Below are 12,823 nucleotides of genomic sequence, written 5' to 3'. Positions count from 1 at the left end.
CACCGCCACACCATTTTACGTCCTCTGAGCAAGAACTCTTCCATTAATCTCAAGTTTGTAATGTCCTGTGCGAGCTGGTTTCAGTTTGCACCAACAAAGTTCTTGATGTCACCACCACATCTATCTCTGCCGCCCTCGGCTACGTTTTCCGTCTCATTGTATCCCATCTCTTGGCATTCATTCCAACATCTCTTAGGGTTACGTTCCAAATACCACATGCTCCAACACGCTGCCTGGCATCAAAGGAACGTTGCGAAAAATCCTCGTTCTTTCAAGCCAGAGGGCGAGCGCTACATAACTTTTTCTAACATCTCCAATTTATTGCCTATTTGTACCTTTTGCTTAAAATTAAGGTTCATGTTTGCGAAATTAATTACTACTATATGCATCAACTTCATACAACATCTAAACATGTGTTTTTCATTACTGACTGGTGTCGATGTTTTATGGTCCCATTGTTAACTCCTAAAACAACTTTTGGCTGGCTGCGGTCTGCCGGGCGCAGCCTTTCAATTTGGGCCTTCACCGCCCAGCAGCATGTACTGCAGTATTAGTTGTAAAAAAAATGTGTTTACGTATAAATTACAGCTTTTTGAAGCTCACGATGATGTCTCTTTTGGCTTGAAGAATGCCATCTCGTGCACGAGCGACCCGTTCTTTTTTTCTTAACTTCAGTCTTCAACAGCGTGAACCACACATCACAAAGGAGTCGACAAGGCGCGTTTTATTTTGAAGGCCAACATCCTCGTTTTCAATGTATTAAAAAATTATACTCAATTATACTTTTTCTCAATACGTTTAAAAATGATACATCTGCAGTTACAGAGTACGTCGAGATAGCGTCGCCCAAGCGACGCAATCGCGACGACTATGCCTCGGTTCTTCGAAAGGTGTGTCTCTGTCACGATATCACCGCTCGGCTCTTCCGCAGTGACTGCACAGAGTGACACATTGTGCCCCTTCGTGCGTTCGGATGCATGCGCGGGTGAATCGAGCGAACTAGCAGACTGGCAAGCGGGAAAATGAAAAACCAGCGCTATACGGAAACCTCGAACTTAGCGATAATAATGTCTGCGGTTTTGCGTGCCGAAACTGCGATACGATTACGAGGCACACCGTTAGTGGAAGGCTCCGGAAATTACGACCGTCTGGTGGTCATTAATGTGCTGGGACATCGCAAAGAACAGCGCCCTCGAGCATTCCGCCTCCATCGAGATGCGGATCGAACCCGAGACTTTGCGTGTCAGCCGTCGGGCACCGTAACCGCTGCACCGCCTCGAATATTTAACATAACCGTGCTGCATTTGAAAGCCCCACCAGTGCAGTATCACACGCGCTGTCGTGGTCTCAAAAAATGTTTGCACTCGGCTGTGAAATTTAGAGGCCCTATTACCGTCTAAAATTCTGTCGTCTACGTTTTGCAGCAGAGCTGTTGCGGCCGAGGTTTGCCGTGTGTCGTAGATAGAAAATTATCATCATCATGAACCTGTACGCGCTCAATTGATGTCCAAGCACTCGTTACAGATGGTTAGCAAGAAAAGCTGAAACTTGCGGCCTCTAATCGGGCGATTGCCGCACGTGTTTTCCCTTAAGGTTTGGTGGACCAGTTTGGTGAGTGGTGGTATTTTCCCAATTTCTGTGGAACATACGCGATATAGGAGAGATCGGGTATAGCCATATATGTATAATATAGCAAGGGGTGGAAAAGTGACAGGTGAGAGGGTAAAAGCCTAGCCAAGCCAGCACTATAGCCAGGTGCCCGTCACATGTTTCCAGCCTTCCGTGGCTTAGCGCAAGTTGCGCTTATGTTTTCTTTTTTTTTTCAGACACCCATGTATTATTGCACCCGCCGAGCCGCTATCGTTCAGTTACGAAGGATACGAGAAAATTGGGGGAAATTTCAATGCCAAGGCCGCAACGCGCCACGAAGGAAGCTTGCCGCGCCGACAGGTTAAAAACGTGCGCGCCGCTATGAGGGCCGGTTTTTCATTGCTCATCGAAAGACGACGAAAAGAAGAGAGAGAGCGGGATCTACGGAGAGCGAAGGTACGCACGCTTTTCACTTTTTCTTCGCGGTCGCGTCAGCGGCACACTTTTCAATGGGCGCCGAAAAGGGCAAAATTGGGCAAGCATCATGTGACGCTCGTTGAGAGCCATAATATTCAATTAATACGCGCTGGTATTTTACGTGCCAAAACAATGATATGACTATGAGGCACGCCGTAACCGAACCACTCCGGAATAAGTTTGACAACTTGGGGCTCTTAAACGCGCACCTAAATGTAAGGGCACGGGCGTCGTTGCATTTCGCCGCCGCCGAAATGCGTCCACCGTAGTCGGGAGTCGGACTCACGTCCTAGGACATCGCAGCGCGACGCCTTACCTGTTAAGCTATAATGCCGGTTAGGTTTTATTAACAAAACGCGACAGTGTAACGGTAAAGGTGAATTAAGATTCCGTTCTCTTATCTAACAACGTTCGCCGCTAACTGATGCTGTCTTAAAAGATGCGTTCTCTTTCTAACACGATGGAAAAACATGAGCAGGAGTACTTTCGTTAAAAAAAATAGCAAGATTTCATACGACCGCGAAGAAAAAGTGAAAAGCGTGCGTACCTTCGCCCTCCGTAGATCCCACTCTCTCTCTCTCTCTCCTTTTCGTCGTCTTTCGTCGAGCAATCAATGAAAAGCCGGCACTCATAGCGGCGCGCACGTTCTTAACCTGTCGGCGCGGCGTGTCGACTACGGAAGCACAGAAAGGATCTGCCTCACTGAATCGCTACAAATATATTCGCCACTTCCAAGGCACCGAGCGGCTATTCCTAAAACGAATAGACTGCGCTACAGCGAACAAAGCATCGCGGATATGGTCCCCCGAGACACCGATTAAAATCGCTCTTGCATCGCGGCACCGCAACTACATTACTCACTTAGTACAGTAACAACTTCACGCGGGCGCTGGAAAACTATAAACATCAGAATAACACGGCAAGACAATTCTGTGCGCCGCGATGCTGTCGTAAACGCGATCAACACTGTCTATGTCGGCGGTATTCCACAGCAAACGTGCGTGCGCTTTTTTTTTTTTATTCTGCACTCCGTATTTCGCGCTGCGTTAAAGAATGTTACCTTTCACGGGTTAGTCACTTAAAAGCATTTTTTTTTTCAGATATCCGTAGTAAAAAGCACAATTTCTGCTCACCCTACTTCCCGCCATGGCGTCCCCGGGGCAGTCTCGCCAAGTTCTGACGTTTCTCGACGTGAAACGCGCATGCGCAGCGTTCCCATGGGGCGACCAATCAAAGCAGCTGTGCGCACCTCGTCGTTCGGCCTTGATGCTGCCAGTGTTATCACTATCGCGTTCGCCTAATCGCTTATCGCGACTGCGGCAAATTCGTCGACACGCTTTCGTAAAATGTTCGAGCTCGGCAGTGAGCCCCCATCGCCCTCTGCGACACACAAATCCCTCAAGACGCGATAGCCGGCACGCCACGCTTTGACGAGGAGTCTTGTGCGCGTTTTTTGTAAGACAATTATGCAGCCGTGGGAAGCGATTACTTTTAAGGCGACGAAAAGTTGGACGAGTTGTCTGCGATACATACTTTAGAATGATCGTGGCTTACAGCGCTCAAATAAAACGAACAAATTTTAATAATAGATGGGGTTTCACGTCCCAAAACAAACCACGATATAATTACGAGGGACGCCGTACCGGAGGGCTCCCGGAAATTTCGACCACCTGGTGTTCTTTCACGTGCTGCTAAATCGAAGTACATAGCATTTCGCCTCAATCGAAATGCGGCCGGGTTTCGATCCCGAGGCCTTCTGGTCAGCATTCGAGCACCATAACCGAGCAGACCACCATGGCGGGCACACCCCGCCACGGTGGCTTAGTGGCCATGGCGCTCGACTGCTGACCTGAAGGTCGCGGGATCGAATCCCGGCCGCGGCGCCTGCATTTTAGATGGAGGCGAAAATGTTTGAGGCCCGTGTACTTAGATTTAGGTGCACGTTAAAGAACCCCAGGTGGTCGAAATTTCCGGAGTTCTCCACTACGGCGTTTCTCATAATCATATCGTGGTTTTGGGACGTTAAACCCCACATATTATTATTACCATGGCGGGCACGGCCAGACTAAGTAGAATGATAACGATAGACAAAACAGTGTCTGTCGTTTTCATTCTACCCTTTGTGTTTCTTTTGTCTCCTCTGTAAGCTGTGATCACGAACCACCAACTTGCCCAAAGAGCTACCCTCTTGAGATTCTGGAGTTGTCGCGAGAATACTAGCTCAGAACAAAGCGCGTGTCCTGCTTTTAACAGCGGAGCGCTCTAAGCTTGAGCTCCAACCGTGCCGGGAAACCGCCGAAAACTCGGCGCAGCTGAGCAAAGCGAAGTGGAAGCAAAGCATAGCCACCTTTAGTGTTATATAGCAAAGGGTGGGGAAGGGAAGATGGAGAGGAGTGATGTGAGGGTGAGGAGGGGGACACGGTAGAGCATAGCATCGCCAAGTGTGGTGTAGTATAGCGAGGGGGTAGGAAAGTGAGGGTGAGAAGGAGGTAAATGAGGAGGTAGGGTATAGTGGCGGCGAGTGGAGAAGGGAGGGGAGTGCGATGTTGGAGACATGCAGGTAGTCAAGTGGTGATGAGGAAAGGGAGAGAGGAGAGGAGGAACAACGGCGCAGGTGGCAGGGCGGAGCCAGGCGTGGAAGAAGCCAATGTGGAGCCGCGCCGCGAGCGCAGGTGGTGCCACGTTAGTGATGACGTCATCAGCCATCGCAACGTTATGTGAAGTTGGCCCGTCAGCTCCGCTGTACATTGGCCTTTAAGACGTTAAGTCAGTTAAAGCCAGGCATCATTTTTTTGTCTTTCTTTCGCGGTAGTAATTTCGTGCCTATTCAAGAATGCTTCCCTTTCTCGTCATATTTAGTTGCCGACTGACCTTCTAGAAGATCCTCGGATCGTGGCCCTACGCATCACAGGCCAGCAAAGCGACGCGAGCATTGCTACTGTTTTTAAAATCGACTGGTTTGAGCGAACGCTTGTAGGCATTCAATGAACAAGCGCATATGTACCCTGACAGTGCCATCTTCCCTCTTCTTTCTTCCTTTTAATTCCTTCATCCCTTTCCCCCAGTGTAGGCTAGCGAACTGGACGCGCGTCTGGTTAACGCCTTTCATTCATTTCCTTCCTCCTCCTCTAGAAGGTTCGTTAACCCCGCTTTAAATGAAATACCCATGCTTAGCGGAAAAAGAACCTATGGAAGCGTAATGTATGACGCTTTTTAGGTCACAATTCTTCATCGTCATCGCCATCATCCAGCAGTGCAACAACAAAGTGTACAGGTACATGGGTGGGCATATTGCCTTAGAAGAGCGTAGTGGTTCCTTCGCTACACGCAAAATGTGATGATTTATTTCGGAGTGTGTATGTCGCAAATCTAGTTGCAGTAGACGTGCTAAGAGAGTTTACAACGGCCTTTGGGAGACCGCTCAGTTAGCCTATGCCTTCCCTGTGCTACTGCTATGCTGTGACTGCGCGCGTCAATTTAAACAAGATAGACTATTATCAGGAGTTCCATGTCCACCCCCGCCCCCCCCCCCCCCCGAGTGTTTTCTACTTAAGCCTGTTCTCAAACCCCAAGACACATGGTGATAAAGCCTCCAGACATCTACAGCCACCCATTTTTTTAAACCAGAACGCGCGAGCTTCACCTGCCGAATTGATAAGCGCCGTACAACGAAACGCAGCGGAAGAATGAACGAGAATATGAACGGCAGAATTAACGAGAGCAGCCCTGAGCAGCTCCCGTGTGCTAGGCTTTTCCACGAACTGGACACCACCGCCACTAGATGTAGATGTAGATGTAGATCCTGTACTGCTGGCTCACACCCACTCAGGGGGATTGGCCAAGAATCGGGTAGCTTAGAAAAAATTATTTTAAAAAATCACAGCATATCCACGGAGTGAATGATGATGAGTGGGCGAAGCTGCGGAGGTTCATCGGTAAACCGTGAATCTTCCGTGAATTCTGCCCAGTACATCATCACCGACGTGAGATCGGGCGCATTTATACTAAAGGTTCGATGAGTTATGACGACTTGCAGCTCACTTTAATTTTACATGTACGCTGTGAATTTTCATTGTTTAGAAAACCATTGCTTAGAAAACATCTGGCGTCTTTTGTTAAGCAGCTGGCGTCTTTTCGTTTTGCTTTTACGAAACATCTGGCGTTCTTTCGTTTTCCTTTTACAAAACATCTGGCGTCTTTTGTTGGTTTATTTCATCAATCAACGGCGTTTTGAACAAAATTTTTATTGTTTAATCACGCACAGGAGAAATCTCACCAGGCACTACCTTGGAGGTAAAGAATGGCTGCTAATGGGAATGAGAGACAGAAGAAGTCGGCTTTTAGCTAACGCTGCGAATTTTTTATTGTTCAACAACGCACAGGAAAAATCTCCCACCGGCACCACATTGCAGGTCAAAGCGTAAGACTGGTTACATACTACGCTACGAGGGACGAACGGGTGCCGCTATAAGGAGCTTCGCCCCTAAAACTAGTAATGAGAATAATTTCCTATTTGGTATAAAAAATATTACTTACAAGTTAATTTTGTGAGAATTTAAAGTTTTGAGCACCCTTATCGTCATCCTTTTTTTTTCTGAAGGCTGCCATCGAGCTATAACGAAAAAATCAAGTGGTCGCATTTGAGATGGATGGGATGTGATTACGCACGCTGGTTATGCTACGTGCCTATAAGCGTTTTTACGGCGGTGCAGTTAAGTTTTAGGGGCGAAGCTCCTTATGCCGTGGGCCTGTCCATCCTCCGTTTGTTTGTAGCGTTGCAGTAGCCACCTCTAGCTCGTGAGAAGCGCGCGTTCTGGTATGCAGTAGAAGAAGAAGACGACGTTGACGAGTGAGACTCTCGTGCGTGTTCGCCTGTGTGGCATTCCTTCTTCTTTACTGCGCGCGTTCTGGTATGCAGTAGAAGAAGAAGACGACGTTGACGAGTGACACTCTCGTGCGTGTTCGCCTGTGTGGCGTTCTTTCTTCTTTACTACGTCTCGTGTTTTCAACGTCACCCGAAGACAACATTTCAGAAGTAACGCGCCATGAGGCTCCCTCTTGGCACGCTTTCTCTTTAGCTCGGAGTCGCCAGATGGAAGACAAGGCTGCGGAACAGAGGGCACAGAAGGCGGCGGCAGCGCGCACTCGCAGACAGAATCCTGAGGTGAGAGCCCGCGAGGCCGAAGCTGCTCGACAAGCTGCACGGCTGCGGCGAGAAGACCCCGCCGTTCGAGCCCACGAGGCCGAAGCTGCTCGACAAGCTGCACGGCTGCGGCGCGAAGACCCCGCCGTTCGAGCCCGCGAGGCCGAAGCTGCAAGGCTGCGGCGCGAATCGGATCTTCAAAATGTGAAGGACCGTGAAGCGGCGAGAAGCGCGCGTACCGGCAGGCAGTGCCCGAGGCTGTGCGAGCACGTGAAGTGGCTGCAAAACGCGTCAGGCGGGCTCTGCCCGAAGGCGCCGACGCGCGCTTCCAGCGGGACTTCCTTGATAACAGTTTCGGCCATAGTTGCGGTGTGTGCAACAGATTGTGGTTCTCAAACAATCTAGTCACAATATCTTCCATCAAGAAGGACCACGCTCGCGCCAATGCCATCGCCGTGCTGCAGCGCGAGTTCGCTTCGCCCCATTCATCATCATTCACCACGTGGATATGCTGCGATTTTTTTTTCGTTATGCCGTACGGAGTTCACAAGAAACTATCGTAAGCGACCAGCGCGCTCTAGCTCTGGCTATCTTCGTTTTCATAATGTTGAAGCCATTGCTAATGAGGACCATGTTATTTAAGAAAGCCTAATTAAGATAATGCTAAGACTTTTCAAATTAAGGTCACGTTAATGAAGACCTTGCTAATAGAAAAGGCTTAATTATCGTAGTGTTACTTAGCATGATATCATTAGCAAGGTATTAACTAGTGAGGTCATAAAGAAACATTATTTAACACGACTCTAATTAGATTGTCCTTAATTCACACGTTTATTTAACAAAATATTAATTAGCAATGCCCTAATTAGCATGTCCTCAATAAGCGATGTAGTAATAACTATGGGCTTAATTTGCATGGTCTTAATTAGCTTGATCGTATCGTGACATGGCATCATTAGCGATCTTACCTTTGCTTGGCATAATTGACTTGACTAAGCGTGAAGACTGAATAAGACCATGAAGAAGAGGACGAAGAAGAGCCAGAGCGCGAGCCGGCCGCTGATGATGAGAGTTTCTTGTTGACTCAACAGGGCGTAACGAAAAGCTCAAAGGGACCGACAACCGCTCAGAACATGAATTCAGATAAGCCCATAAATAGAAGAATTCCGTATTGTATGGTCTAAAACGAACCCTGCCTTCCTCAATAGGCGCGGATTTATATTTTTTTATTGACTCAAAATTACTTTTTATGCATATAATATATTATATTTTACGTATATTTTATTTATTCACTCAAAATTACCTCTCGCGGCACTAAAGCGAACGTGCACTTGTACCTATCACGTGACCTTTGACTGGTGTACGCTGTTAATTGTCTGTATATTAGCGTTTAAATACAGCACAATTTATATTATAATTTTTTTTCTAGCGTAAGACGTCCAGATATGCATTCGTTTGCAATGAGCAGAACAGTGACGCCGCCTTCGCTTGACGTATGACCCGATGCTCATGAGCGGCAGCATGAACGTTGTCAGCTGGGGGCCTAGCGGTACCTGCCGTTTTAAGAAACGAACTTTTAAGAAATGAAGTTTTAAGAAACGAAGGAAAGCCAATACAGCCACAAAAGGTGACACTAAGAATAAAAACCCACCATCTACAGCTGCGATTCGAACCCGGGCCTTTTGAGTAAGAAACGGGCATTCTACCCCTGCACCAATTAGGTGGAGCCGCACTCAACCCTTAAACGACGACACATTGCAGACTACCGATCGCAGCGCCACAAGCGGATTGACCTGTTTGGGCTTCACTTTTCGAAGCTCGTTCCGAGCACTCCCCTGTTCTAGTACACTATAACAAAAAAGAAAGGAGAAAATTCTGGTAATGATGACGATGTTGACAATCATCTGCCTGACGGCACTCACTCGCAAATGGGCATGTGTGCCATCACGAAGAGAATAAACATCATCATCACTGTTATGTTGATTTCAAACATTTTCTTCTTTCTTTCATTTAATCACGCGCCTACTTTTGTCCGTGCCTAAACCTTCGATCACACTTACCTTTCTAGTATTTATACAAGGGGTGTTCAAATGAAAAGGCACGACACGTCGCAAAAACATGACAATTATCATGGATGCCTATGCCGCTATGGGAGAACGTAGGCAGAGACATCAAGGGATGCCATTGGAGTATCAGCCGTGGATCAGAGCATGCGGGGGCGTCCGCATGGGCAGGAGCGGGCAGAGGCTCTTACAAAGAGCGCCATCCAATTCACGCACCAGTGTGTGTGAGGACAGTGTAGCGTTCACATTGCAAAATTCGACGATTGATGAGCAGCGCAGGGTTATCCGATTTCTGATAGCGGAAGGCGTTAAACCGGCCGTCATTCATCGCCTGTGATTCCCATGTATTTGGTCCATTGAAAAAATATCTCAAAGGGAAGCGTTTCAACTCGGACGACGAACTCAATGACGCTGTGCAGGACTGGGTCTCGTGACGGCCACAGGAATTCTTGGAACAAGGAATTATTCGACTAGTTCCTCAATGGGATCGTTGTGATTAGGCATAAGGTGTATGCTTTGTAAAAAGTAGTCATTTATACCAACAGGCTCCTTTTGTACATTTTCATTTGAACACCCCTTTATTTTCGAAGTCTTAATGTATGTACGTATAATGCATTACTGCTTGCGTTTCTCAATTTTTCTAACACGGCCTCCCAGTGGGCATGTGCCATACTCTACAATATATTCATCATCACCAACAGAGTTCCCATATAGGCCGCCGAACCCCGACACCGCCGACGTCCGCAGCGATCGCTTTTTTCCCACGGAACAGTGTGGAGAACGTCCTACCGAAGCGAACAGCAACATGGTGCAGCAACAGAAACGAATCCAGGGTGAATTCCTCCGTAATCAATTTCCCATGGGTAAGTTGCATGGGTCCGACATGTTTCGGAACAGCAAGGTCGGGTGGTTCCTTCGCAAGCCTAACTGGAAGAACGTACAGCTGCAGCCGTTCGAGAAGAACCTCTACGAGGAACACCCGGCCACGGCAAGCCGGTCGATGGCCGAAGTGGAAGCCTACAGAAAGTCCAACGGTGTATCGGTAAAAGGGCGCGACGTGCCGAAACCTATTCTCGCCTTGGAAGAGTCCAACTTTCCGGACTCCGTCCTCAAGGCGCGAATCGCGGCCCGGCGCGACTACACGTCACCAACGTGCATCGAGGCCCACTGCTGGCCAATCGCACTCTCATGCAGGAACATTCTCGGCATCGCGGAGACGGGATCGCACAAGGCGCTTGCCTACGTTCTTGCGGCAGTCATGCACGTCAGCCGGCAGCCGCCCCTGCAGAGGCACGAAGGACCCATCGCCGTCGTCGTGGCTCCGACGCGCGAGCTGGCCAAGCAGATTCACAGCGTGGCCTCCGAGCTAGGTGAGCATGCCGGAGTGCGCAGTGTGTGCGCCGTGAGCGGCGCCCGCAGAAGAGGCCAGTACGCCGAACTCAGTGGTGGCTGCCACATCTTCGTGGCCACTCCTGGACGCCTCATCGAGTTCCTCGATGAAGGCAAGGTGAACCTCCACCGGTGCACGTACCTCGTCCTCGACGAAGTGGACCGCATGTTGATGATGGGCTACGAGCCCCACGTCCTCAAGATTGCCGAGCTTTGCCGGCCGGACCACCAAACGATAATGTGGCTCACGTCCTGGCAGAAGGAGTTAAAGACACTCGTCGAGGATCTGCTCGACGACTACGTCGAAATAAAGTTTGGCACGACGCCACTGCCTGTTGAGAACAGCGTGGAAATGACCGTCGACGTGTGCCAGGAGAAAGACAAGGAAGCGAAATTGGCCGAACTCTTCGACGACGTCCTCAAGAAGAAGACAGACAGAGCCGTGGTGTTTACTGACAGGAGGTGGAAGGTCGAGGAGATTGCTTTTAAACTGCGACAACGTGGCTGGTCCGCCATCGGACTTCACGGCAAGAAAGACAAAAAGGAGCGTGACTGGGTCTTGTCCATGTTTAGGAGCGGCGCAGAGACGGTGCTCGTGACAACCGACGTCGTTGTGCAGGACCTGTACTTCGGGAAAGTGCGGTTGGTGGTGAATTACAACTGCCCCGACTGCTCGAAAGTATACGCGCACCGGTCGAGACACGTGCAGCACGCCGACGAGCCAGGTGTCGTGCACACGTTCGTTCTTCCTAACCAACATCGGCAGGCCAAGACGCTGATAGAAATATTAGAGGAAGCAAAGCAACCAGTCACTCCCGAACTCTATGGAATGGTGAAAAATCTCAGTTCTATACGGTAACGGAACTTGTACCGGCGGTCAAATAGGTGTGCTCGTTGTGACGGCGGTCCCTAGAAACAGCTCCACGTACGATCGAACGCGCTAAAAATTTCCTGCCTTTTATCCATTGATGCAGCGTGCTTATCAGTGCACAGTTTATTCCAATGTGGATCCCATATTACCATATACAATATGACGACAACCTATTCATTGCAGTTGTGTAGTTCATTATCCCAAATTATCAGATTGGACATGAACGAAAATATTATGTTTACAAATCGGACTGGACATGTACCAGTTGGCGTTGCCAAAATTTATGAAGCATCCGAATACATTAAAACCTTTCAATAAAAGTAATTGAAGCATTCCCGGGGCGACATTTCATGTTTATTCCAGCTGTTTTTATGCAAGAATATGTAGTGTCACCTGTTTTAAGAAGAACATGCTAATTTACTTACCGGAATTCTTGCCGCACTTGATAAGACAACGTACTCACAATATGGCATGTTGATTTTGCACACGTATTCGTGCGCACAAATACAGGTGTGTTTCAGCTAAGAAGCACCAAGTATTAAAAACTTAAGCATATTGCTACGCGTATTCGCAATGCCCACGAACTATAGGCGGCGCGCCGTGCTTTTCAAGATGGCGCCAGGAGGAGGGTCAACCCGTTTGCTAGCATAGGAACAGATAGGTCGTGCGAACGTACGGCCCGTGCCATTTTCACCGGATAAGACATGAGCTGCGCTGAAATGGATATGAGACTAAAATACTTTCCCAAACCATGGAAAGTGCTAAGTACTCGCCACCTAATTATTTGCTGCGGTGTGAAAGGTTATATTTCAGCTCCGTCAGCGTGCATAACGATGCTTTGCGAAATCCTGTGCGTGCTACATAAAACTGCATGAACTAGAATTGACGTATGAGCTGAACGGCACTCCGAGATAGTACGTACCGAGTCTGCCTGACGGATTTGCAGCAGTAGTAGGCCGCCAGCGAGTAGCGCCATCGCTGCTGCACGGGACCACACGTTTAACGTGGTGGTGGTTTGCAAACATAATACGCCGTGGTCATTACTTGCGCAGTCGGGAACGCGGAGTTACGTCTTCAACGGAACACAAGCATTTAACATCCCATTCAGCAGCGCTTGTGTCACAGCCATCAGGGGCGTAGCCAAGGGGGGGTGGGGCTTCAAACACCCCCCCCCCCCCCGAAATTTTTCAGTTTTGCTTTCGTATATAGGCATGCACACATACAAACACACGCACGAACATACATAAAGTATGGTTGAACCCCCCCCCCCCCCCCAAAAAAAAAAAAAAT

At 48.7% G+C, this 12,823-nt stretch overlaps 1 protein-coding gene across 1 annotated transcript; it reads left to right on the top strand.

Annotated features, from left to right (window-relative positions):
* Positions 1-10,078: 10,078 nt before the first annotated feature.
* Positions 10,079-11,521, top strand: LOC119405597 (probable ATP-dependent RNA helicase DDX5). The gene has a single exon (XM_037672430.1). The coding sequence runs from the start codon at positions 10,079-10,081 to the stop codon at positions 11,519-11,521; it is 1,443 nt and encodes a 480-aa protein (XP_037528358.1).
* Positions 11,522-12,823: the final 1,302 nt, after the last annotated feature.

The sequence above is a fragment of the Rhipicephalus sanguineus genome, chromosome 9 (genome assembly GCF_013339695.2).
Source record: "Rhipicephalus sanguineus isolate Rsan-2018 chromosome 9, BIME_Rsan_1.4, whole genome shotgun sequence".
In the NCBI taxonomy this organism is placed as follows: Eukaryota; Metazoa; Arthropoda; class Arachnida; order Ixodida; family Ixodidae; genus Rhipicephalus; species Rhipicephalus sanguineus.
The sequence above is the reverse complement of the archived record's forward strand: the minus strand, read 5'-3'. Positions and strand labels throughout refer to the sequence as shown.

Bases quoted from the DNA above. Each gene is read 5' to 3' on its own strand.
- LOC119405597 (XM_037672430.1), top strand. From the start codon at position 10,079: ATGGTGCAGCAACAGAAACGAATCCAGGGTGAATTCCTCCGTAATCAA.